Below are 24569 nucleotides of genomic sequence, written 5' to 3'. Positions count from 1 at the left end.
ATGACGGTATCTGTATCGCATGACCATAATGACCGCCTATGTTCCGCTGATATGTAATTACTATAATTCACTCCTACTACTACTGTTGCTGCAATGATGGTTAATTGACACCTAGAGACGCTATTCCAGCATCCCATTGATCAATTCAATATACAGCTATGCAAGAGGACTTTCATTCAAGGCCACCCTCCTTAAATATGGACCCTCAATCCCCGATCATTCCTTTTTTACAATATACTTGCAAAGCATCAAAATCACCACCATCACCACCTACCACTATCAATAATCACATATTACTTTTCATATTGGGGCCTTGTAAATGGCAAGACGATAAACTATTTCTACAGGGTGCTTGCCCCGAGGGGTCCTGCGCTTCGCGTCTTGCGGACATGAACAATCTAACGCAATGTGAAAAATGCTCGCATCCGATGAACCTCCACCAAGATTACTGTTCGTTTCTTACACTCGTGATGTTCTTCAGCTAATCTTGCGTCATAGCTACTTCCTCCAAATTCCCGCCGTCACAGATAACTGCACCTATAGGTATATAGTTTGCTTCAACCCGACTTGGCAAGATCATTGCTAATCATCACAGATGTCGGATCACATATCGTTCACCGGGATGGGTTGATCAAGGAGCTCATCGCCCGACTAGAAGCATTTCATATTGTTCGAGTGAGGGGGACTCCTGCTTCGGGTAAGACAACCATCGTGAATCTATTAGCCAACAAGCTACTTGACTGTGATCCAAATACCCCTCTTTACGTCATGTCTGGTTGGGATGTAGATATGGTAACGAGAGCAAAGGGCTGGGCCGGTTATCTCGAGCAACGGACTGGTGTTCATGGCCGCTCCTGGCTGACCCAACGAGGGTATCTCCTTATCGATGAAGCCCAACAATCATATTGGGACGTCGCGCTATGGGCGGATTTGTTCAAAGCTGTTGACCCATCATCTCAACCTTACATTGTACTGTTCATGTCTTACGGCTCTCCAGATAGGGGCTTTTCGGGTTTCGAGCGAAAACATATGGCGACGCCAATGACTTTCGGTGAGGGACAGGAAATATCACTTAGGCCCGATATCAATATCCAATCACCCTGGAAGCCTGTGGGCTTATTAATGGAGGGAAATGAAGCCATTCAAGTTATTGAAAGATGTGCGCCACAGGTGATACCAGACTGTGGGCCTCTTCTGACGCCAGACTTAAAGCAAGGCTTGTTCAAAAGCAGCAGTGGACATGTAGGGCTCATCAAATCTCTGGTCCTAGCTCTGAGGTCCCTACCGGTTAGCTTTATCCTAAAGTCGATGTTTCGCCGGTCTGTTTACTAAGCTTAATGCTGTCTGCAACAGGTACTCTCCAAAGAAGTGCGAAACCGCAGACCCCTAGAATGGCAAACAATCAGCACAGCCTTTTTCAGTGACCCAATGGGGTTTTTCCGATGTCTTCGAAATCTCCCTTTCTCTAGAGGTCTGCCCCCAGCACGGATCCTTCAAATACCTAATGTCGCCGCTGTGCTTAAGGAAGCCATTGCTTCTGATGGGATCCTTACATCCAGCTTCATGGGTACAACTAAAGAGGCACAAGAAGGTCTCGAACATATCTTAGCCAACGGATGGCTTCATGCAGAGATTTGCGATGGAGGAGAGCGATACATATTCGCAAGTCAAATCCACCGTTGGTAGGTGGGTTGCCTGTACAGTACTTTGGGCTGCTTTCTAACCCAAGAGTCTAGGTATTGCCAGTGTCTTTTCTCCGAAGAACGCCCTGATAACCAACTTGAATACGACACTCCTTTACAGCTAGCGCTCGACGTTATCAGAGGATTCCAGCCATGTCAGCTAGCACATGCGCCTCGTTCGTTAGCAGGTAGTTCCCGACCACTGGAAGACCAGTATCAGAAGGAGTTTTATCGCTGTCTCTTCCCTTTACTGGATGGGCATGTTGTCGTGTCTCCCGAGTTCGTGGTTCAGTCGGATAGTAAAGGTGGAACAATTGACTTCCTCATTACCCAGAAGAAGTGGGGGTTGGAACTCCTCAGAGAACGTGACCGGCTTCAAGAGCACATGGACAGGTTCAAGCCAAATGGACAATATTTCACCCTACTCGAAAAAGGCCGGATGGACCACTATATTGTTCTCGACTTCACCACTACAATGCCTCGAAAACCCCATCCAGGTAGTTCCACCCTCGCCTCCTTATGACATAACTGACACATTGAATAGAGTTCCAGAACCGTTTATACCACATTGTATTCTCGAAAACATATCGAGATGTCTCAGTGATTAATGGATGGGATCTTCGAGTAGTTGACGGCTTTGTCTTGATGGAAAATAGAAACTAAACGCTATGGCTGGTAGCTGGGGAAGCTTTTGGTGCGTCATTCATATTTTTTAGCAGATCATAGCTTCAATCTCTATGAGCCACACAGGGCAATGTCAAGCAGCATTGACGCGCTTTCCCAATTGATACGCTTTGCTTTATCCAGTGTTTCACCGTCACCGTAGAGTACGTAGTATAGTACGCAACTATCTAACTCAACAACCTAACTGCTCATCCAATGGCCAACTCCTCATGTGAGATCTCTACTTACTTATCTTTCCCATGCTAATATTGCTCCCTTTATACAGCTAGCAGGAGTTAGGGCAAGAGGGGTACAGAGACTCCTGCATAGCTATTAAAGGGAAACGCTACCGCCACACCAGCCAGACTTCCTCCACACCGACCTGGCTCATGCCATACCCTACCACCTACCTCACAAAGTAAGACGCCTTCCTCATGTTGAAAGGCTCGCTTTAATAGCTGGCAAGTGTACCTCCATCCCGATCGGGATATTCGACTGCCTGAGGTACTGACTACTGCCTCAGGCAGTTTACCTGTGAATTAAGCAGGCGGTGAAAACAAAAAGAGAAGGCCTTACCTTATAGGTTAAAGACCTTACCTTCTAAGGTAGGCAGGAGCGAAGGCTGGTTTGAAGGAAGCCTGGCTCTCGTGGCGGTAGCGCTTTTCCTACTAATTCGCTTCACATTAAGAACGCAGCCGGTATAAACTGCCACGCAATGAGCCATAAAGTGTTCAGGGTGCGAAGGATACTGCTAGTGATATAATGACGTCGATAGACGAGAAGTCTCGTGAATTTCCGGATATCGTGGAGTTCACCGAGATAAGCGGCGCTAGCAGCCGCCCACCAACGAGCCCGGTTGAATGCTTAGGAGTTAGGAGAGTGGAATGGACTTCCGACTTCCAACACCATCATAAACTAGTTCAAGCCAGCTTCTGCACTTCGTGGATCGCGAACATATCCGCCCACCATCATTAATGCTGCCGTTCCTCCTCTCTAAAACAAGGTTTTAGGTTCTAAAGCCACACGCTATTATTATCTCTGGCCCCGAGACTACTTCCCCATCTCCTGCACCGCAGCCCCCATTATTCTCCCCCCCCCCCTCTGCTGCATTGGTGCCTCTTGGTTGGCACTGGAACAAGCAATCTGGCGTTTAGGTCACCAGGCTACTTTGAGATTTTGAATCCATGATTCAAGGTTTCAGCCCCAAAGATGCTTATGATTAGGTGATTCGACGCAGTGGAGCAGCGCAGGCTTACTTCAGTCCCAGGATCCTGACAGTACTCTGCTCCCAGCATTTCACGCTCCTCATTACCTCATGGCCTAATAATAATTAACTTTTTCTTTGCTCTACATTTATCATCGCTATCAGATCCGTATGTGTTTGTGCCTCAACTTGTTCTCTCCGCTGTCCCTATAGGCTTGATGCTTTGAGCGTAGTTTGTCAAGTACTAACTTTCACTTCTAGTTCCATTTTAAATTCTGGCTGCGTTCTGATATCACCAGTTGGCACGCTTTGTTTCAACTTCGACTTGGATGTCGGAAGTTGGCCGCTCGTTTTTATGTAACCGAAGACACACTGCCGGATACAGCTAGATTCCTTTATCGCACCATTGCCAAGGCAGCCGGCAATAACTTCAGTCGGTATCTGTTCGTGGATGCGCCTCGCTATCGCACTTTCTACTGGATTTTCGTTTCAGGGTCGAAAGCATAGTGAGACGGCTATCTGGCGAAGCACAGTAAAGGCTGCTGGTGCTTGGACGGTCTTCAAAGTTAATCAAGCTACCCCGCCATTGTGCCTATACAGCGAGAAGCCAACATCACTCCTGCAGGCCGAATGAGACACCAGCTATCGCATCGCTTGATGAAGGCTGACTACTAAGACCAAAGCACTTGCGCGGCACGAGATCATCGTGCATCTAACCTCCAATATGCCAGATGAACCAAGCAGTGCTAGTGGGAAAAAGTCCACAGAAGAGCCGCCACCAATACAGTGGCAATTTATCGATGCTTCTGACAACAGCAGGAGTACTTTAACTAAAGTAAAGCGTCATGTTATGCAGGAATATATGCGTCAAAAGCGACATGCAAGCGGGCAGTCTGGTGCTGAAATCGAAGAGGGTTCGTCGCAAGGAGAGAAGACACGACAGCAAAAAAGAGCCATTGGTCAGGTTACAAAAACGAGTGAAAATCAAACAGACAACTCTCAAGATAGTGGAGCCCTGTATGGAACCGATGCTCTTGCGCAGGAAAATATTCCCAAGCCGACACTCAATGACTTCTTAGCGCAACAAGAGTCGAGCGGGTCTGTGAAAAACCATGCCACAGATGGCAGGATCATCTTAAGTTCCAGGCCTGCAGTTCGGCCATTCTTTGAAGGCATATCTTCCAGAAGCAAAACGAATTCGCCCAAGACCTACTGCCTGTCTCAAAGCAGCATCTCTGACACCAGCACCCCAACGCCATCATCGTCTGCGCCAACAACACCAGATGGTGTAGCGTTGTCACCAAAGACGATCCTGAGTGCTGCACGCACAGATCCATTCAACACTCTTCCTCTTGAACTAGACATCGAGGGTCAGAGACTGTTTGACTTCTATGTCAACGAAATGCCTGCTTGCTCATACGGAAACCACTTCCGGTCACCCAAGGCGCACAATTGGTACACAGCAGTATTTGTCCCTGAAGGCATGAAAGGACCTGTGGCATTTCAGAACACAATACTTGTTCATGCGGCCAGCACATGGGTTTGGGTTCGTAATGAGGAGCCGGACGCGGCAGCTCTCTATCATCGTGATCGTGCGGTTACCATGCTACGAGAGTTGAGGGACAGGAACCCGGATGACATCTCCGATGGAGCGATAATAGGCTGTATAAGCGCTGCAGGCCTTGAAGACTTTGATCCTCGGCCTGGTCATAAGCAGATTAGCTGGCTTCATATGCGAGCGGCAAGGGAGATGATCCGCCTTCGTGGCGGGCCATCTGCCTTTCATAAGACACGGCTCGGAATGCTAATAAACTGGCAAGATTATATTCTTTCAGGCTATGAGACAGAGGGACCCAGCTTCTTCTTCGAATACAATCCTCCAGCCATGCTACAGAGGCCAGTTCCCCAAGCTGAAGGGCTTGTACGGAGTCAGCTGCCGCTTTCAGAAAATTCGTTCATCGGGCACACTATCGCCCAACACCCCATACCTACCCCAGTGGATGAGATTGAAAATCAGTGCAGTGAGTTCATCAGCTTCCTCAAGCGCTGTGAGCAGCTCGCTATACACCAACGCACATCCACCAACTTAACCACGGCACCGATGCGTCACACGGCATTCCAGTCAACCTCATTGTTGTATGAGATACTCGCAGCGCCTCCCGGGCTACGCTTTACAGCATCGGGTAACCGCAAGCAGTTTGTTGCACGGCTGGTTGCCTTGATCATGCTTAATGCTGGCTTGTGGGATTACCGGAACTCCGTTTCGCATAGTGAGGCCTTTCTCAGAAATTTGGAGCAGACTGTCCTGAACTGCGAAGTGAACATGAGCGGCTCAGTTGAAGCATTGCTGCAAATATTGCTCGCATGTAAGGATGGTTCGATTGAGATGCTTGAGTCAAGGCGTAATCCTGGAAATACACCCGATTTTACGCAATACTGCCCTACGGCTGAGACGCCTTACGATCGGCCATGGTTTGCAGGCCGAATGCTCAAAGTGGCAAAACGGCTCAGCTTTGATAACTGGATGAACGTGAACTATTTTCTCTTCTCTTGTCTAACGTTACATACGGGAATACCTTCTGTCTCGCTCTGGGAAGATGGCTTACGGCAAGAGATTCTTACTGCGCCTCTCACTAATTACGTTATGCCGGCCCTCCAAGGCCTGTAGTTTTGTCGGGCTTTATCGCTCGGGGCATGGAACCTGCATATACAGCACTGCAGTTTTGAGACTTGTATCCATCCCTCTCATCTTTTCCTCCCTCTTTTCTTATGCCTTCTTCGTGTACACGTGGAAACGAATCTAATTGTAACGTTGAATTTCATGTCTCTTTGGCCATCTTCTTGGTGTTGGTGTTTTATATATCCGCGATGAGACATGACAGTATATGATACCTTTCATTTCAACTAATTTTCTTATTTCGTGATCTGCTTGTTCTGTTTGTGATCGCCCAATTGCCTTCTTGAATTAATTACATTGTATTGTTTCTGGCGACATCAAGTCATGAGCTCATCTAGTATATACTATATAATGTGGTTCCTTGGAGGTGGCAGAAACATTGTGTTCTGCTCAATTTTTGGAAGCATGACTGCTAGTATCCCGCGTACTAACGATCGCCAGGGAGTCCTTATCTCTTGTATTTGACATTGAAACGTGAGGTTTGTCTGCATCATATGCGGGCCTCGAAGTTTCTGGAGTGAAGAGACGGTCAATTTCCTCGAGCGACTTGCCGGCCGTCTCCGGATACAAGGCCCAAACGAGACACGCCGCAACCCAGTTGAAGGCCGCGAAACAGTAGAAGTATCTGAACTGAATTTGCGACTGGGCGATCGGCGAACACTGAGCAAAAACCAAATTCAGACTCCAATTGGTGGCGGTGGCTACAGAAGAGCCTCGGGCGCGAATGGCAGTGGGGAAAATCTCGGATTGATAGATCCAAGAGATGAGCCCGAGACTAGTATAAAAGAACGAGAAGACGAAGAAAACAGCGATTGCAGTACGGACGGCACTGTGATTCGGTGACGCCACGCTTTCAAAGTTATTGTACACCTGCCCCAGGATAGCCTCCACGCACATGGTGGCGCCCATACCCAGCAACGACGGAATGAGAAGCTTGCGACGGTCGACCCGATCGATGAAGAGTATGAATACCGTGTTCCAAAACTGGGCCAATGCACCCCAGATGCCCTGCAGGATGAGCGAAGTGGATTGCGACAAGCCCAAGGATCGGTATAAACCTGGGTTATAGTTCTGGAGCACATTCGTGCCCGAGCATTGTGTAAAAGCCTGCATGCCACAGGCAAGCAGCACACGCTTGCGCCAATTAGGCTGTGTGAACAAAAGCTGTCGCCATGAGTGGTTGGCTGAATGCCGGGCTTCCGCAATACCCGCGGAGATTCGCTCAAATTCCGCGTCGACTGGTAGAGCGTTTGGCTGTCCCCTAGGTAGATGGAGGCGGTTCAAGACCGCACGACCAGCATCTGGATCGCCCTTTTCTATGAGCCAACGAGGTGATTCAGGGAGAAACCAGACGCCACAGCTAAGAATCACGGCGGGGACTGCTTGAAATGCCAAGGGGAAACTCCAGCTGAAATTTCCCGTACGGAGAGAGCAGCCATATCCCACCCATTGCTAAAGGCGATTAGTCAGGGATGGAGGGCGAACTAACTAGTTGACTAGTCGACTAGCTGAACAGGGGTATAGTAGATAGATAAATCACTCACAGCTACAACAACTCCGAGCCCAATCATCCATTGCTGCAGTGAACCTAGGAAGCCACGAATGCGGGGAGGAGATAGCTCACTCTGAAAAACGGTCAGAGTTCGCTGCAATATAAAACCCCCAAAAGATGCGTTATAGCGATACATACACAATATACTGGGATGATGGCGGACATCAAGCCAATAGCAAGACCAGCGATTAAACGGCCTGCGATGAGCATGGACACGTTGACAGCGCCAGCCTGCAACGCGGCCCCAAGGCTAGCGAGGAGGCCACCGGTGAAGAGAACAGGCCTTCGCCCCCAAGGGTCAGAGAGGTAGGAGACAAAGACCGAGCCTAGAATGGCACCGCCTGCAGAATGTCAGCCGGAGATGAAATGCGACGAAGTGGTGATCGGCGAGGGAGTCCGAACCATTATAGGATGCAACGATACCCCCTGTCGCTGCATCAGAAGGATTGTGGAAGCGATATTTGAAGGAATCCTGGTCGATAACAGAGGATATCACCCCAGAGTCATAACCAAATAAAAAGGAGCCTAGACTGGCGAACAAACAACAGAGAGTAACGAGAAGATAGGGCATTGTTCACCTCCGCTCCCAGTGCTTGAATTGTGTGTGGGGGGGGATGCGACGGCTCCTTTATCTCTTCCCGATCGCTAGTAGTTGCCCATGAAGATATTTTTAAAGTGTCTATCTAATCTTGGCGGAGATTTTAGTGGCGCAGCGTGATACCGTTGGGTGCTATAGGCATGGCAGTATGCTACTTTGTAGTATTACTATTACTATCTGGAGCTGCAACCAAGTCGGGAACAATGCAGAGCTGATGTTGTACAACAACGCTGTAACAGGACACACGTGCGCAAGGGCTCTAGAAAGAATAGGAAGGCGAGCAGAAGACTTAAGATCACATTGAAATGGTCGGTACAGCTAGGGACTAGAGATGAGTGGATTCAGGGGGCAACACACAAGGAAAACAGGATTCCGTCGGCTTTGGTGGATGACTGGACAGCAGCATTTGTCCTCTCAAAGTCAGGGGAAGAACTAACGCCGGTTAGGGTCTTCGGGTTCATCCAATCCATCACCGAAGATGCGATCCCCACCGGGGATGTTGTTTAACTTATTGTTTCTCATCGATGTTGCTGCAGGTTCCATGGATCAGGGTACCCATCGAGAATGATCGAATCAGCGACATCACCGTGGGTTGTGAGGCTTGTTTCTGCAACCAAGGCAGTCATCGGCCGGTTTGGCCAATACGCCGAGCTACTGCTGCGACCACTATTACTACTACTAAGCCGCTTTCCCAGCTAGTCCAATGGAGTTTGTAGGAAAAGGGAAAATTTTTGTATCGGAGGTCCGACGCAGCGGCATCGTCACGGGCACAGGAGCAGGCTCAAGTTGCGCTTCCAGCCGCTTGTCACTGCCGGTTGGCTCTAGATCAGCCCTACTTGTGAGCGATTTTTTGTTAATTCTGCATTTACACTTTTTCTTTCTCTCTTCCTCTCACACAGATGATTCATACTCGGACTTAACTGAACAGGAAATTCTTGGACCGTATCCGAGCATCTTTTCGCGCGAGATCTCTCTCTTGTGCTGATCCCCTTAGTGCATATATATCTTTTTTCTTTTTTTCGCACTTGCCCTGGTGCCGTTGTTAAAATCCCCCCAATCGGAAACAGGGTCTGGGCCACACCATCACCTCGCATCGGTGGATCTGCCCGTCTTGTCCGTCTTCGTCCCCATCCATTCATTCCTTTTCCATCATCGCTCCTTCTACGCTCATCACTACTACTGCGACTTACTCGAGTCCTTTCCTCGTCTTTCCACTTGCTGGCTTCATTGTGGGCTTAAGCTTGTTTAACTTAACTTTGATTTTTCTTTCTTTGTTTTCTTCTTCTTTTCTCCGATTTGGAGAAACCATTCTGTATATTCCCCCCTACCCTAGTCTTGCAAAATCCTCCGTATCTGCTTTTGAACTGCTTTCCCCCCATTCCGCCTTCTTCCCCTCTTCCCCTCGTACTTTGTACACGCGGACAAGAAAAGCCTGAACAGCCATCCCCAGTCTTCCCAATTGTGTTTGGGCCTGGTGTTGCGCAATAGACCTCTTTATTCTTGCCCGTCCTGGTTACTATTTCCGTGCGACTGGGAGTGGATCACCGTCTTGACTCACGAAAGTTCTTGCAACGCAATTCTGACTAATTCGGGGCTTACTCCAGTCTCCAGAACATTTCCGTCATCTCCAAGGAACTCCCGTTCCAAAGCCACCAACAGCATAACAAGAGGCAAAAACATTTAACTACTCAAAAATAGCGAAGAATAGCCCACCAAGGACCAGAGCGACCTCAGCCGAACACATCCTCTTCCATCAACTCTTCCTGGACTTTAAGATTGGTCCCCTCCGATCAATCCCTCCAGCTAACTACAATCCTCGCCGTGCCTTCCATGAACCTGTGAGAAGCGTCATTTCTACCCTCGTGGAGATTGCGATAACGGTCGGATCGCCACGCGGGCTATTTCTCCTTGCTGATCGGATTAGTCTCCTGTCGACTATCGTACATCAACCCATCAATCAGTTCCACATCCTCCTCATACCCCCTTGCATGCCATTGCGCCGACCGCCTTGAGATCTCTCCTGCTGTCCCCTCCGCTCCCCTCATGACTTCCGCTCCCAGTCCGGCGCATGCCGAAAATGCGAACGAGGATGATCCCTCAGCCGCTTCCGACTCTTTCTTCTATGCCCACGAAGATCACGATGCCTCCCCCGGCCTTGATTTGATGATGAAGGATGATGCGCTGGGCGATGGCAAGCCTGTGAAGGACTCCCTCCCCATGCAGAAGAGGCGTCGTGTGACGCGCGCTTGCGATGAATGTCGTCGCAAGAAGATCAAGTGCGATGGGAAGCAGCCGTGCACTCATTGCACCGTCTACAGTTATGGTGAGTTGTCAATACCTCGATTGTCTGCTTGTTACCGTCAATTCATGCTCACGGAAAGCGCTCCATAGAATGCACGTATGATCAACCGTCTAACCGTCGTCGCAACCCCGCTCCTCAATATGTGGAAGCTCTGGAAAATCGTTTACACAAGGCGGAGGCCTTGCTCCGCGTTGTGCTCCCCGATCTGAACCTGGACGACCCCCAATTCGATGTGCATGCCACAGAGCAGATGCTGGCAGCTATCAAGCGAGAAAAACAACAATCCCAGCAACCACCACCAGCGGCATCGCTCGCGACTCCCAGCGAGCGGCGCCGAAGTTCGGTTGTCATGACGGGCACCGACTCAGCAGCGGATGCGAATGGAGGGGACGAGTCGCTCCTCGAGTCGATGGTCGACAATTCTGGCTATTTAGATCTGGACGACCAGGGCCACTGGGACTACCACGGTCACAGCTCGGGCATGAGCTTCATCCGCCGACTGCGCAAGCAGCTTGGTGCTTCCGACATACAGCCGCCGACGATCCGGTCGCGACCGGTCACCCAATCCAAGTTTGACAGCCCTAAATCGATATCGGAATCACCGCAGGATGCGCCATTGCCCCCCACTCATGACCTGCCTCCACGGGAAGTCGCACGACGTCTGTGTCACAGTGCATTTGATGATGGCTGCGCACTGATGCGCTTCGCGCACGAACCCTCATTCTTCGCCATGTTCGATCGAGTGTACGATACTTCGCCTGATCAGTTCACCAACGAAGAAAACTCGTTCCTGCCGCTACTCTATATTGTTATTGCGGTCGGCTGTCTGTTCTCTGACGGTGGGGCAAATCCTCTTGATGTTGCTGGATATGAGGGTGCGATTGGTCAAGGGTAAGTCACTCATGTCTTTCTCATGGCCCAACAAGGGCCATCTGAACTGCAATAAGCTAATCCATCCTAGCTTCCAATACTTCAAAGCAGGTCAACAGCTATTGGAGATTACTGATTGCCGTGATTTAACCTCCCTGCAGGCGATTTGCTTCATGGTACTCTTCCTACAGGCCTCTGCCAAGCTGAGTACTTGCTATTCCTACGTGGGTATTGCCCTCCGGTCCGCCTTGCGACTCGGCTTGCATCGCAAAGTGACGGCGCATTTTAGCCCGCTGGAGCAGGAGCTGCGGAAACGTGTCTTCTGGGTCATAAGAAAGATGGACGTCTACGTGAGCACGATGCTGGGTCTTCCTTTGATGTTGAGCGACGACGACATTGATCAGGAATTCCCGGCGTCGGTTGATTCCGAGTTCATTGCTAAGGACGGCATTCTGCCTATGCCCTCCGATCACATACCTCTTATGGCCGGAGCTAATGCGCACACGCGCTTGTCTAGCATTATCCTCAAAGTGGTGAAGTACATCTACCCGGTGAAGAACGCTCAGCATCGGGCCGGATCGGATCAACGCTATGTGGTGAGCCACTCCAAGATTCGGGAGATTGAAAGAGATCTTCAGGCTTGGATGGAGGAGTTGCCAGCGGCACTGCGTCCGGGAACGGAGGTCTCTCCGCAAGTAGAGCGGTATGTCTTCTGGAGTTGATTTGGTAGCGATCTTTTCTAATTGTGCTGCAGGATCCGGCAATTGCTGCGTATTAGCTACGCCCACGTTCAAGTGATGCTATACCGACCCTTCCTACACTACGTCTCCAGCGGCTCGCAGGCTCGTGGGGTGGACCGTCGTTCTTACGCTTGTGCAGCGGCGTGTGTCAGTGTTTCTCGCAACATTGTCCACATCACGACTGGCATGCACAAGAGAGGACTCCTAAATGGCTCTTTTTGGTTCACTATGTATACCACGTATTTCGCTATTTTGTCACTCCTGTTCTTCGTCCTTGAGAATCCCGACTCTCCAACGGCGAAAGACGGTGTTCTCAAGGACGCCATGGAGGGTAAGACCACACTTGCTGGCCTGGCAAAGAAGAGCATGGCAGCGGATCGTTGCTCCCAGAGTCTAGTCTGCTTGTTCAAAAACCTCCCTGAGCTGCTCAAGAACCGGCAAAGTGCGACCGCCCGTGCGAACCTCAAGCGTCCGGCGCCTTCCAGCAGCGGTCGAGCGTCGGCCAATAAAAGCTCAACCATGCCCTCGGGGATGCCGCCGCCGCAGCGGGCCAGCACCTTCCCTAATCAGCTGCTACATCGGTCAACCAAGTCGGAGGCCAGTAATACGCCGAAGAGCCTAGATGATAGCGCTGCAACACGCAATGTTGCAACCAACCCCCGTCATAGTCAGCCTCCGACGTGGTTTCCGTCCACCCCGGAGCCTCCGGCTGAGGCGGTGTCAACGCCTTCGGAGACTGCGACCAATAGTGTCTCAACCCTAGCGTCACCTGTTTCGACGTCATTGCCATCCGGAGACTCGGGCGCAAATGCATTTAACGCACAGGCCTTTGGAAACCCCGGTAACTTCCCCGATCTCATGCCTATTATGTTTCCCTCGGACGATCCGTTTGCCTATCCGACGCAACCGATGTCGACTCTGGAAAACGACCATTTCCAAGATGTGACCGGTGCGCCAGTCACCACTCAGTATGCATCGGGACTTGCATCCACAGCCGATCACAACGGTGTCAGCACGCTCGCGGCCTCGTCACCGGCCGTAGATGGATTCGCAAACTTCTCACTCTTTTCCGGTGCACCTGGCGGCCTCAACAACAGCATCACAAGCCGCCTAGCAAACCACCAACCAATGAATGCATCTCAACTACAGTCACCCGGCTCCCACGCCTCAACGCCCATTAATAGCGGCGAGGCTGTCAACAGCCCCGACCTAGTCTCCCTGCCCAACCAGAACTTCCTATGGCAGGGATACAACTTCCAGCCACAGAACTTCACCGCGGAGACGACTGTTCCCCCGACGGCCGCAAACCTTGGACAATTCGGCTTAGGTATGGACGACAATAACGCCCCGGGATTGGGCATGGGGCTGGACCTAGGACTTCCGTTGGACGATATTTTCGGAAATGGAGATGCGTGCCGCCCAGGCGGTTTAGGCGATGATTGGACGCAATGGATGAATGTTGGAGGCTAAATGATAAAAAATCGTTATATACCCATGTGTATGCGTTTGGTTTTTGGCTATGAGGCTCATGTGATGAGGTATGGCGTATGGATGGCGTTGGCAAGGCATATGTTACATAATGCTATTTTTAATGAATTATTTTTTTGTGACTTGTCTATTTTTTCTATACTGCTAGTAGCTGTCTATATACCTACGAGCTATATATCGTTCCAGGATACAACTAAAATACACGACACAGATGATACATAATATACAAACCCAGGCGTTCTGTCCAATATACCCAAAAGTCCAATACGATCACCGAACTTACCTCCTCCCTCTAGACGGCGGCTGATACCAACTCCAAATATTCAACCCGACCTTCATCCCCTGAGTGACCGGAAACGCAGCATGCCATGTCTCCGGATACCCCGTCCCATCAGACCTCAAGTTCTCCCAGAAGATCGCATTCCCCTTGATAGGCTTGAAAGTGATCCCAGACACATTCTCATTCTGAGCCATCTCGCAGTCCAGGAACCGACACCACTGTTCTCCGCGCGGCATCTTCAGACGGGGGAAATTCGTGCCCCCGCCTTCGCAGTCATCGCCTAGGTATACCATGAACGTGCTGAGTCTGTCGCCACCGCGGGCAACGGATCCCGCCCAGTCGAAGTGGTGCTTGTAGTGGCCGGAGACGTTGTAGCGTTGGGCCCACATGCGCTCGATGTAGAGGTGTGGTTTCCAGCCTTGGAAGGCGGCGGCGCGGGATTCGAGGCACCGGACGGTGTTGTCGCGGGGGAGGAGGGCGCGGTCGGAGAGTCGGGTTGAGGGGTCGACTTTGGTGGTTTGGCCGTTGTAGATTATTGAGGGGGAGTAGTTTGGTTCACTTTATTTGGTTTGACATTGTTTGGTTAGATTTGTTTTATGTGGAATGGGGCTGTGGGGAATGACAATGGGGATGTCTTGGACGACGTACCTTATCTTTACCAGGTGATCGGCTTCGGAGGTGGAGAGGAAATCTTCAATGTAGATGATTAGCGGGTCCTTGGAGAGGAGGTGGACTCGGTAGGTGTCTTCGGGACATGTTGGGATAATTCCGTCGGGAAGGCTGAGGATCTCGGGGTCCAGTGAGATGTCGCTTTCTGTTGTTGCGTCGATGTCTGGGTCGAAGATGTCCTGGGTTACTGGGAAGAGTTGGCGCAGGAGGGGAGCGATGACGAAGAGGTAGAGCGGAAGGAGGTAGAAGAGGGAAGTGAGGAGAGTGGAGAGGGAAAGTTTGGGCATATTGGTCAATTGGTCCGAGGCATTGGTCGTGGTGATTTTTGTGTGACCTGGGGATCGTAACAGGCAGGGGATAAGGATAGGGATGGTCTGGATGGATGGTCTGATCGCGGATTGATTGATATGATTGTTTCGCTGGTGATCGGATGTGCCGGGGAGCTTGATTCCGGTTAGTCAGCTATGCATATGCAGCGCGGCATTATCATGTTAGTGTGCATGTGACAGGTGACTGCTGTGTGGGTGTGTTGGATATCTCATTCTCCGGCATGTCCGGGATGCGGGGAATCGTTGGCCCCTGGTCAGATGAGCGTTTGTCAGCGGTCTGACTGTTATCAGTCGTCACTAAGGTTAGTAACTAGCCAGCTGGTCATGACCGTTTGGTCTCTGTCTCTTTACCCGGCGGACTATTGAGGACGATCCGGGTGCGCATTGCCCACCACGTTGAGATGTCAAGTTAGTCCGCCAGCAATTGCGTCATGGCACACGTAGTCGCAGAAAGAGTTCCAGGATCATCCCTTTAGCATCATAATGCGGCGAGGCTTGCGATAATAAATGAGCCAGATGCGGAGACTCCGCATTTGAGCTTCCAGAAGACGCGGAGTATCGTTCATGAGCCGAGCTGTAGGGGTCCTTTGGGTCGAAAGCGAATCCCCGCCGTGTAAAGGGACACCCGGTCAGCTGACAGCTAGACCACTTCGGGCTAGCGTCACCACTAAGCCTGCAGGCAACCTAGTGTGCCGCCCGTGACCAGACATCGTGTGGATTTCCCGCCTGGGTTTAGACTCGCCTACTTTACTTTGTTATCTTGGGTGGTCGCCTCGCCTCGCCGTCGCCTCCTCGTCTGCTCCAACGCTTACGATAACTAGCGCTTGATATGCAGGTCTTCCCCATCCCCTTCCCCGGTGAGCCGGGGTAAAGCTTTCCAGTCGGCCCTAGACGTCCTCTACCCGTTCATCTGACTCCGATCCACGGCGTACTTAGTCTAGATCGGCACCAATCTTTACACGTCTCGGCTATCCTCCGGCCCTAATCTCCACCAGGATTGGGTCAAGGCCTCTCCCAACCTCTCTGACTGGTCCTACCTGACTCCATGAGAGCTACGAGTGCCATTATCCCATGACAACCTTGACTAACATGCTGGACAAATGCCGGCTAAAGCCTTTCGGGTATCCCAAAGCCTCCGGCCTCTCGCTTAAGCTTGTGGAACCTGGAAACCAAATTCCTTGGTTCTCAACAGAATCATCTTCCATCTGGTTCGTCCGGGTGCCGACCTGAACCGGGAGAAAGAATGTGCTGTCCAGGGCGGCGATCTGTCGGGTCGCCAATGCCCCTTCACGCCTCAGCTCCAAGCTTTGCCCCTCCAAGACCGGTCAGCATTTGGTTGGACTCTTCAGGTGGCCCACCGGCAAATTCTTCACAACCTACTTTCAACATGGGTAAACTAAACCACAGGCGCAACGGGGCATCAGGTCGTGGAACTGTTCTTCTCCCCACCCCACTGGGGTATACTTTTGTTATATACACACTGACTCGGATAAACGCCTTAGCTAGCTGGGGGGAATACGGCCCTTATATACTTCCTGCGTTTTGGCCCCTGATCTGCGGCTGAATGTTTCCTGGCGAGACCTTCTCCGCGCCGGCTAAGCGAGACTCAACGTCTGGGGAAAACACTCCCCCGACCCATTCTCCCACATCACGGGGGCAAAAATTGTGGGAATCTTTCTGCATAGTCCGAATATTAAGTACCTCTAGCTGCATTTTCGGCGTATCACAGCCTTGCTATTCTGTATCTCCAGAATGGTCCTCCCCGGATGGGGTTTGGCCACGACGTAGATTGTGGAGAGCGTTCGAGGCAGGGGAGAAATCCGTATCCACATTCTGGCTGCTCCGTAGAACTCGTAGGAATCCGAAGATATTACTTATGGCCCGGCCCGTCTCTGCCTGTCCTCTCTTTCTTCTTTTCTCCCATCCATCTTTCCTGTTGACAGGACACCTCCTTATATTTTTCTTTCATCCTTGTCCTTGTTCATTCTCCTGTTGACAGGATTTTTCACGGTCATCAGAGTTTTCTCCTCCCTCTCGTCCTTCCTCCCCCTCCCTCTTCTCCCATACAATGGGTGGAATTCTTCACCTCGTTGAGGACCGTCCGACTCCCAAAAATGTCTACAATTGGCGAGTCTATGTGCTCGCCCTTATTGCCTCATGTGGTTCCAACATGATTGGATATACCAGTGGGTTCATCGGGACGACAATTACTCTGCCTTCCTTTGAAGCCGAGTTCGGCTTGGACAAGATGAGTGATTCGGCCGTGGATCTGATTAGTGAAAATATTGTCTCTTTGTTCATTGCTGGTGCTTTCTTCGGAGCTCTGCTCACCTACGGAATTTCTCACTTCTTTGGACGCAAATGGAGTTTGACCATCTCTTCGGCTGTCTTCATTCTCGGTTCCGGGTTGCAGATGGGAGCCAACGGCTCTCGTGGGCTCGGCATCTTGTACGCTGGCCGTGTCCTTTCCGGTCTCGGCACGGGTGTGGCATCCAACGTCGTCCCGATCTACCTGTCAGAGCTGGCTCCTCCGGCCATCAGAGGCCGACTGGTCGGCTTCTATGAACTTGGTTGGCAGGTTGGTGGTATGGTTGGTTTTTGGATCAACGTAAGTGGCTTTCCATCTTTTCTTTACCCTAATATTAAAATTCCTCCATCTCTCCCCATCGTTGCCTTATTTATCTTGTCACGTGCCAATGCTGATGACCTTTTCTACAGTATGGTGTTGAACAAACTATGCCCTCAGACCACCAGCAATGGGTTATTCCCTTTGCTGTTCAATTGATTCCGTCGGGTATGCTCTTCCTCGGCTCCCTGTGGATGAGGGAATCCCCTCGTTGGCTATTCCTCAAGGGTCGTCGCGAGCAAGCCATGAAGAACCTCTGCTGGATTCGTCAACTCGATGAAAACGATATTTACATCACCGAGGAGGTGGCTACTGTTGACCAAGCCATCGAGGAGCAGGTTGCTACTGTTGGTCTGGGCTTCTGGAAGCCCTTCAGGGCTGTCTTCCAGGCGCCTAGCTTGCAGTACCGCCTCTTCCTGGGTTGCATGCTGTTCTTCTGGCAGAACGCGTCCGGTATCAACGCCATCAACTACTACAGCCCGACTATCTTCGCCAGTCTTGGTGTTACTGGCAACACGAAGGGTATCCTCAACGGTATCTTCGGTGTCGTCAAGGCCGTCTTCACCGTTATCTGGTTGCTCTTCCTGGTTGATCAATTCGGACGTCGGAAACTTCTCCTGTGTGGTGCCGTCTGCGGATCCGCCTGCATGTACGCTATTGGTGCCTACATTTACATTGTCCGCCCGACGGAACACCCCCAGGACCACCTGAATGGCGGAGGTATTGCTGCCATCTTCTTCTTCTACCTGTGGACTGCTGTCTACACCCCCACCTGGAACGGTACCCCGTGGGTCATCAACTCGGTAAGTTCCCTCTACCCCAATCAAGCGGGGTCTCTTATGAACACCTTGCTAACTGTCCATGAATAGGAATTCTTCGATCCCAACATTCGTCCGCTGTCTCAGGCTTGCACCACGGCCAGTAACTGGCTCTTCAACTTCCTTGTTTCTCGCTTCACCGAGCAGATGTTCGCTGCGATGAGCTACGGCGTGTACTTCTTCTTCGCGTCGTTGTCCTTCTTCGCCTGGTTCTTCGCCTTCTTCCTCATCCCCGAGACCAGTGGTATCCCACTGGAGGCGGTCGACCAGCTCTTCAAGATCAAGCCGATCTGGAGGGCGAACGAGAAACTCAAGGAGCAGCTGAGAGAAGAAGAGGAACGGTTCCGTCACGAGATGAAGGATGGAGCGTTCGAGAAGAACGACCCTCAGGAGCATGTCGAGAGCGCTTAATTATTTGGCTTATTTTATGGTTATATACGGACTTAGACTTTGTAAATAGATTTCAGGAGTTGATATACATACATCGGATCAGGCTTTGACCTGCTGGCAGAACTACCGAATTCGTTCCTCTTCCGTGCATGTGACTTGGTTTCAGCGTAACATAGATGCCTAGTTTCTCGCCGATCTTACCATCCCCGACACAGGTCAAGTCACCAGTAGATACTTTATTTAGAGAGAACTGGTAGCCTTGTTCGATTCCCCATCCAAAAAAAGAGGAAACGGAGGCCCGGAACACCAGCCTTCCGGTCAGTTCTTGAATAGTATCTGGTGGCGGTTTTGATCACCACCACCGTTTACCCAGCACGTCACCCGCTGCATCTTTGTGCACTCTGTACGACCTGTGAAACCCAGTTGAACCCGAACTCTGAAATATGGAGCACACATGCAGGGTAGTATGTAGAATTATGAAGTTGCATCATCGTGCCCGGAGGAAATCTGGAGTGAAGAAATATATCCCTCCAGTCTGCAGCATCGATGCATATTCCAGAAGCAGCAAGGCAAAGGTAAGCACCACGACCGTCGCGTGGGATTCTCTGTGGGTCTTGGCGCTTACATGCGGACATCATTCATGCTACTAAAATATTTAGTCTACTGGTATGTGTCTTTTTCGAACAACCAGACACACAAAGAACCACGGGGAAACTTAGTTTGACAGGAATGTCCCCCTCCCCAACCTTTCCTATTCGTGCTCCGCGCCAGAAAGACCCGATGGATTCCGTCTTACATGCCAAGGGAGGGGCCATTCTGACTAAGAGGAAACCTGACCAACTCAGGCATCGTACCACGGTCAGATGTGACCTTCCAAGACTTCATCCACGGAGCGGGAAAGGTGCCAAGAGGGGGAGGAGGGCAAAAAAGAGAAGAACGTGAAGAAGCGGGTGGAGGAGATTTATTGGCATTGCAAGGCAATGTGGCAGTTCCTCCGAGCAGAAAGAAGAAGTCCACCACATGGTCTGTTACCGATCCATGTGCCTGAAAATTGAGGAAAAGACGGGCAAGAGAGTGAGACATTTGGAAGGCCATGATGGGGGATGACTAACAAAGGATTTCCAAAAATGCAATCGGTCGGCGCGGGGTTTTTGAGTGGATGACAGGGGATTGTTGGTGTATAATTACCGTATTGAGACGGTCGCTAACTATTACTAGTAATAAGCCCACTGCGTTATTTGACGGCCTGTTATTGCACTACTAGTGAGACTAGTAGGTTACTGACTGGGGTTTGTGAGGGGAACCATGCGCTATGTGTGCAGGTACTTTTACTTGCAATAATTTTTCACTTGTGTATATATTCAGTATTAAGATGGGTGGACTGACATGTATAGCAAATAACAGCCATTTGTAGTGGTCGCAGTAATAGCAGCCGAAGTTGAAGAGTCACAAAAGGGCAGGCAGACATTTACACACACGCCACCAGCCCCGCACGGCCTCTTGGCCCGGCCGGTGCCCAGGCCTCCAGGCTTGTCGCGTCTTGTCATCCTGGCCAGTCTTGTCCCCGTCTTCCGCCCGGCTGTGCAAGCGGTCTTTTCTAGGCAAGGCTCGGCTCTGAACCCAAGCCTCCCCCTCTCGGCCCAAGACTTCCTCCCTTCCCCTACTCCCCCCCTGATTCTCTGCTGTTCCTCTTCCTCTGGTCCGGCAATCTGTTAGTTTCCCTTATTACTTTCACATCCCCCCCGTATTTCTCTTTGCTCATATTTGCCATTTGTGTTTCGTGATCTTAACAACACTTTTGCTGTCCTTTCCTTTCCCCTTTCCTCCTGGCCAATTCCAATTCTCTCCCTTTTCCAGATATCCGGTGTCGGTGTGCGCATCTGTCCATTTTCTTGTCCGCCACTCCCTCACCGCGCCATCTGTCGTAGTCGATCCTCTTGTTTTCCCTTTATTAGCACCAAGAGTCTTGGGTCTCCCCATCTTTTCATCCCCTTGCACGCTTTAGGCGGACTTGTGTTGAGTTGCTTTCTACTTCCGCTGCTCCCAAGAAAGGGACAAGAAAGATTTTTCTTGGCAATGTCGGAACCCCAAGACACCACGACGGCCCCTTCGACGACTGCCGCTCCTATGCCTACCTCAACTTCCCAGGATTCTCCTTCAGCTCAGCAACCTGCTCAGGTATCCTCTGCGACCGCTGCTTCTGCGGCCGCGACGGCTGCGGCTGCCTCGGCTGCCGTGGCAAATCCCCCCATGAACGGCACCACCACTCGTCCTTCTGAGGAGTTGTCCTGCCTGTGGCAGGGTTGCTCGGAGAAGTGCCCTTCCCCTGAAGCTCTTTATGTGAGTTCTCCTGTTTTTCTTTTTTATATCTCTACTGTGATGATACAGTCCACTAGCAGTGGGCTACGTGTTGGCTTGACTCATCACATCCTCGTTTGGATGGGGTAGCTGACCGCCTCGGCTTAGGAACATGTGTGCGAGCGTCACGTCGGCCGCAAGAGCACAAACAACCTCAACCTGACCTGCCAATGGGGCAGCTGTCGCACTACCACTGTCAAGCGCGACCACATCACCTCTCACATCCGCGTGCATGTACCGCTTAAACCACACAAGTGTGATTTCTGCGGGAAAGCCTTCAAGCGCCCCCAGGATTTGAAGAAGCACGTCAAGACCCATGCCGACGATTCAGTTCTGGTCCGGTCGCCGGAGCCTGGAGCCCGGAATCCGGACATGATGTTCGGTGGAGGTGCCAAGGGTAAGCGTTTCCCAGTCTGACTGTTCTGCACTGCCGGCTGACACGAGATGTAGGCTATGCGACCGCTACGCACTATTTTGAGCCCGCGTTGAACGCGGTCCCCAGCCAGGGCTATGCGCATGGCGCTCCCCAGTATTACCAATCGCACCCTCCCCCTCAGCCTGCCAACCCTTCCTACGGAAATGTCTACTACGCCCTGAACCACGGCCCAGAGGCTACCCACGCTTCTTATGAATCCAAGAAGCGCGGCTACGATGCCCTGAATGAGTTCTTTGGCGACCTGAAACGGCGTCAGTTCGACCCGAACTCCTATGCTGCTGTCGGCCAGCGTCTGCTGGGCTTGCAGAGCCTGTCGCTCCCTGTGTTGAGCAGCGGGCCCCTGCCTGAGTACCAGCCGATGCCTGCGCCAGTGGCCGTTGGTGGTGGCGGATACAGCCCCGGGGGTGCTCCCTCCGCACCGGCCTACCACCTGCCGCCCATGAGTAACGTGCGGACCAAGAACGATCTGATCAATATTGATCAGTTCCTGCAGCAGATGCAGGATACTATATATGAGAACGACGACAATGTGGCTGCTGCGGGTGTTGCCCAGCCGGGCGCTCATTACGTTCATGGTGGCATGAGCTACCGCACCACCCACTCGCCTCCTACCCAGTTGCCGCCCAGCCATGCGACAGCAACCAGCTCTGCCTCAATGATGCCAAACCCAGCCACCCACTCGCCTTCCACAGGCACTCCCGCCCTCACGCCGCCGTCCAGCGCTCAGTCGTACACCTCCGGTCGCTCACCCGTTTCCTTGCCATCGGCGACAAGGGTCTCGCCGCCTCACCATGAAGGAGGCAGCATGTACCCTCGTCTGCCGTCCGCTACAATGGCTGACAGCATGGCGGCTGGGTACCCGACCGCTTCGAGTACCGCGCCGCCGTCTACCCTCGGGGGCATCTTCGACCACGATGATCGCCGCCGGTACACGGGTGGCACGCTGCAGCGCGCTCGTCCAGAGACTCGTCAGCTGAGCGAGGAGATGGATCTTACCCAGGACAGCAAGGATGAGGGTGAACGTACTCCTAAGGCCAAGGAGCACTCTTCGCCATCCTCACCCGAGCGCATCTCTGCTAGCTTGATCGACCCGGCTCTTTCGGGCACTGCCGCGGAAGCTGAGGCAACCCTGCGGACCGCCCAGGCGGCGACGGAGGTGGCCGAGCGGGCAGATGTACAGTGGGTGGAGAAGGTGCGGCTGATTGAGTATCTGCGCAACTACATTGCTTCCCGGCTGGAACGGGGCGAATTTGAGAACCAGGAGGCTGGCGGCGGCAACGGCAGCAGCAGCAGCAGCAACAGCAGCACTCATGAGCAGACACCAGAGGCCAACCCAGATACCCATATGGAGGGAGTGGAAACCGAGGCTCCAAGTAAGGCCGAGGAATCGGCTGTGAAGCCGGAGACAGGTGATGTGGTGATGTACCCGACACTACGGGGGGTAGATGAAGATGGCGATTCGAAGATGCCTTAGCTTGTTTGCTGGACAATATTTTCTTTCTCTCTGGGCTTATATTCTGTTATATTTGATTCTTCCGGAGCGAGTACTTCCGGTTGCTACGAACTATCTGGGTGCTAGTTTGATTCCCTGTCCACGTGCACGTGGTAATGCAGTGTGATTACACCCATGGGCCATGGGCCGTGTATATGTGGGCCCAGCCCTGGGATTTACTTCCTTTTATTTACGTCTCCTCTCTCATTCCTTGTTTCTTCTTTTTACACGGAGTTCTGTTGGAGGTGTGTGTATGGATGGCGCCGCGGAATGCATGGGACACGGCGCCGAATCCAAATGGCGTCCCATCTGGCTAGTTTATCTTTCCATTCAAGGACAAACAACGTCTGTTTCTGTTGAGCTCAATCCTGTAAATTGTAGACAAACAAATAGTTCCCAAGTGCGTAGAGCTACAGGCTGTTTTCGCTGGGTCGGGTAGGCTGTGATGGAGAGCCAGATTGGCAGACATTCCGATGGCGGGCCACTAAACCGCACGCGGAGAGGCATGACGCAACCAGCGCAGCGGAGAGTTTTGAGAAATGGATGGATCAAGCGCAGGGGCAGCGATGGGCGACGAGGCGATACGTTGATCCGACCCTCACAGACATGGATCAGCAGGGTTCGAACGTGCCCTCGATGATGCTTTTTTCCACCTTGCCTGATCCGGTGGAGAGGGAAGGAGGCCGAAGGATGCTTTTTCCCCAATGGGGAAGAATGGAAATGGAACCCTGTCAGGATGCCGGTCGGCCAGTCACTTGCTCTGTTTTCCGATGAATGCTTTCTCTCTCAGTCATAGTATTATGGTTGTCCCAAACAAGGGCGTTCCGGAGACTCCGATCGTAGCCGGAAGGCTGATGGTGACATGGACATTATTGTGGATATGTCATTTATTTTTATTGACTGGGATCTTTGTGCTGGTGCTGGCTGTAGCTACAGGTACATCCGACACTTGAGAGTAGACCGTGATATACACAGTAACTAAATACTTATCTCTCGAGGGGAGAGAATGAAGGCGGTGGAAAAGAGAGAAAGAAAAGAAAGAAGGAGCACAAACAGCACGAGCAACTGCACCCGGCTAGGCCGTGGTCTTCCTTCCATCCTGCATCCTTGCATTGGGAGGGATGCAGCTGGTGGGCTCCACTACCTGTTTACGGCGGTTGCGGCAGCCTCCACTGGTGGACATACATATTAAACCGGGGATCTACTGCGGTCGGGGAGGTTCGATAATGGGAAAAGGGGAGGTTAGTCAATTAGAGAAAGAAAGAAAGAAAGAAAGAAAGAAAGAAAGAAAGAAAGAAAGAAAGAAAGAAAGAAAGAAAGAAAGAGAGAAAAGGAGAATGGAGAAATAGTTGGAAAGGAATGGTACTGATTCAGATCCAGATCGGACAAGGGCGA

At 51.5% G+C, this 24569-nt stretch overlaps 7 protein-coding genes across 7 annotated transcripts; 5 read left to right on the top strand and 2 right to left on the bottom strand.

Moving 5' to 3' along the window:
* Positions 1 to 428: 428 nt before the first annotated feature.
* BO87DRAFT_360343 (uncharacterized protein) lies at positions 429 to 2365 on the top strand (the record flags this gene model as incomplete). Its single annotated transcript, XM_025621549.1, has 6 exons — positions 429 to 450; positions 499 to 543; positions 596 to 1287; positions 1354 to 1682; positions 1737 to 2179; positions 2227 to 2365. The coding sequence occupies 6 exons, from the start codon at positions 429 to 431 to the stop codon at positions 2343 to 2345; spliced, it is 1650 nt and encodes a 549-aa protein (XP_025478972.1). The 3' UTR covers positions 2346 to 2365.
* Positions 2366 to 3843: 1478 nt separating this feature from the next.
* On the top strand, positions 3844 to 6417 carry BO87DRAFT_69680 (sigma-70 region 2 family protein). The gene has a single exon (XM_025629493.1). The coding sequence runs from the start codon at positions 4274 to 4276 to the stop codon at positions 6215 to 6217; it is 1944 nt and encodes a 647-aa protein (XP_025478971.1). The 5' UTR covers positions 3844 to 4273; the 3' UTR covers positions 6218 to 6417.
* A 64-nt stretch (positions 6418 to 6481) lies between these two features.
* BO87DRAFT_377189 (sugar porter family MFS transporter) lies at positions 6482 to 8381 on the bottom strand. The gene is made up of 4 exons (XM_025623486.1): positions 8181 to 8381; positions 7917 to 8119; positions 7771 to 7851; positions 6482 to 7678 (listed from the first exon to the last, which is right to left on the bottom strand). The coding sequence occupies exons 1-4, from the start codon at positions 8347 to 8349 to the stop codon at positions 6617 to 6619; spliced, it is 1515 nt and encodes a 504-aa protein (XP_025478970.1). The 5' UTR covers positions 8350 to 8381; the 3' UTR covers positions 6482 to 6616.
* A 1586-nt stretch (positions 8382 to 9967) lies between these two features.
* Positions 9968 to 13887, top strand: BO87DRAFT_69634 (putative C6 transcription factor (Mut3)). Its single transcript, XM_025629492.1, has 4 exons — positions 9968 to 10699; positions 10768 to 11569; positions 11640 to 12251; positions 12303 to 13887. The coding sequence occupies exons 1-4, from the start codon at positions 10420 to 10422 to the stop codon at positions 13756 to 13758; spliced, it is 3150 nt and encodes a 1049-aa protein (XP_025478969.1). The 5' UTR covers positions 9968 to 10419; the 3' UTR covers positions 13759 to 13887.
* An 11-nt stretch (positions 13888 to 13898) lies between these two features.
* On the bottom strand, positions 13899 to 15373 carry BO87DRAFT_377187 (oxidoreductase, 2OG-Fe(II) oxygenase family). Its single transcript, XM_025623485.1, has 2 exons — positions 14705 to 15373; positions 13899 to 14614 (listed from the first exon to the last, which is right to left on the bottom strand). The coding sequence occupies exons 1-2, from the start codon at positions 15010 to 15012 to the stop codon at positions 14056 to 14058; spliced, it is 867 nt and encodes a 288-aa protein (XP_025478968.1). The 5' UTR covers positions 15013 to 15373; the 3' UTR covers positions 13899 to 14055.
* Positions 15374 to 16990: 1617 nt separating this feature from the next.
* BO87DRAFT_360328 (sugar porter family MFS transporter) lies at positions 16991 to 18924 on the top strand. The gene is made up of 3 exons (XM_025621548.1): positions 16991 to 17662; positions 17773 to 18483; positions 18550 to 18924. The coding sequence occupies exons 1-3, from the start codon at positions 17123 to 17125 to the stop codon at positions 18907 to 18909; spliced, it is 1611 nt and encodes a 536-aa protein (XP_025478967.1). The 5' UTR covers positions 16991 to 17122; the 3' UTR covers positions 18910 to 18924.
* Positions 18925 to 20700: 1776 nt separating this feature from the next.
* On the top strand, positions 20701 to 23236 carry pacC (putative C2H2 transcription factor PacC). Its single transcript, XM_025629491.1, has 3 exons — positions 20701 to 21228; positions 21355 to 21643; positions 21697 to 23236. Exons 1-3 carry the CDS (start codon positions 20965 to 20967, stop codon positions 23154 to 23156), a joined length of 2013 nt encoding a protein of 670 aa, XP_025478966.1. The 5' UTR covers positions 20701 to 20964; the 3' UTR covers positions 23157 to 23236.
* The last annotated feature ends 1333 nt before the right edge of the window (positions 23237 to 24569 follow it).

This window comes from Aspergillus neoniger (genome assembly GCF_003184625.1).
Source record: "Aspergillus neoniger CBS 115656 unplaced genomic scaffold BO87scaffold_19, whole genome shotgun sequence".
Classification (NCBI taxonomy): Eukaryota; Fungi; Ascomycota; class Eurotiomycetes; order Eurotiales; family Aspergillaceae; genus Aspergillus; species Aspergillus neoniger.
Note: the sequence above shows the minus strand (reverse complement) of the source record. Positions and strands in the feature narration are given on the sequence as shown.

Bases quoted from the DNA above. Each gene is read 5' to 3' on its own strand.
- BO87DRAFT_69634 (XM_025629492.1), top strand. From the start codon at position 10,420: ATGACTTCCGCTCCCAGTCCGGCGCATGCCGAAAATGCGAACGAGGAT. The intron at 11,570-11,639 runs GTAAGTCACTCA...AATCCATCCTAG, and splicing joins GAGGGTGCGATTGGTCAAGG to CTTCCAATACTTCAAAGCAG. The intron at 12,252-12,302 runs GTATGTCTTCTG...ATTGTGCTGCAG, and splicing joins GTCTCTCCGCAAGTAGAGCG to GATCCGGCAATTGCTGCGTA.
- pacC (XM_025629491.1), top strand. From the start codon at position 20,965: ATGTCGGAACCCCAAGACACCACGACGGCCCCTTCGACGACTGCCGCT. The intron at 21,229-21,354 runs GTGAGTTCTCCT...GCCTCGGCTTAG, and splicing joins CTTCCCCTGAAGCTCTTTAT to GAACATGTGTGCGAGCGTCA. The intron at 21,644-21,696 runs GTAAGCGTTTCC...CACGAGATGTAG, and splicing joins GTTCGGTGGAGGTGCCAAGG to GCTATGCGACCGCTACGCAC.
- BO87DRAFT_377189 (XM_025623486.1), bottom strand. From the start codon at position 8,349: ATGCCCTATCTTCTCGTTACTCTCTGTTGTTTGTTCGCCAGTCTAGGC. The intron at 7,852-7,916 runs GTATGTATCGCT...ACCGTTTTTCAG, and splicing joins CCATCATCCCAGTATATTGT to AGTGAGCTATCTCCTCCCCG. The intron at 7,679-7,770 runs GTGAGTGATTTA...AATCGCCTTTAG, and splicing joins GGCTCGGAGTTGTTGTAGCT to CAATGGGTGGGATATGGCTG.
- BO87DRAFT_360328 (XM_025621548.1), top strand. From the start codon at position 17,123: ATGGGTGGAATTCTTCACCTCGTTGAGGACCGTCCGACTCCCAAAAAT. The intron at 17,663-17,772 runs GTAAGTGGCTTT...CCTTTTCTACAG, and splicing joins TGGTTGGTTTTTGGATCAAC to TATGGTGTTGAACAAACTAT. The intron at 18,484-18,549 runs GTAAGTTCCCTC...GTCCATGAATAG, and splicing joins CCCCGTGGGTCATCAACTCG to GAATTCTTCGATCCCAACAT.
- BO87DRAFT_69680 (XM_025629493.1), top strand. From the start codon at position 4,274: ATGCCAGATGAACCAAGCAGTGCTAGTGGGAAAAAGTCCACAGAAGAG.
- BO87DRAFT_377187 (XM_025623485.1), bottom strand. From the start codon at position 15,012: ATGCCCAAACTTTCCCTCTCCACTCTCCTCACTTCCCTCTTCTACCTC. The intron at 14,615-14,704 runs GTACGTCGTCCA...AACCAAATAAAG, and splicing joins GATCACCTGGTAAAGATAAG to TGAACCAAACTACTCCCCCT.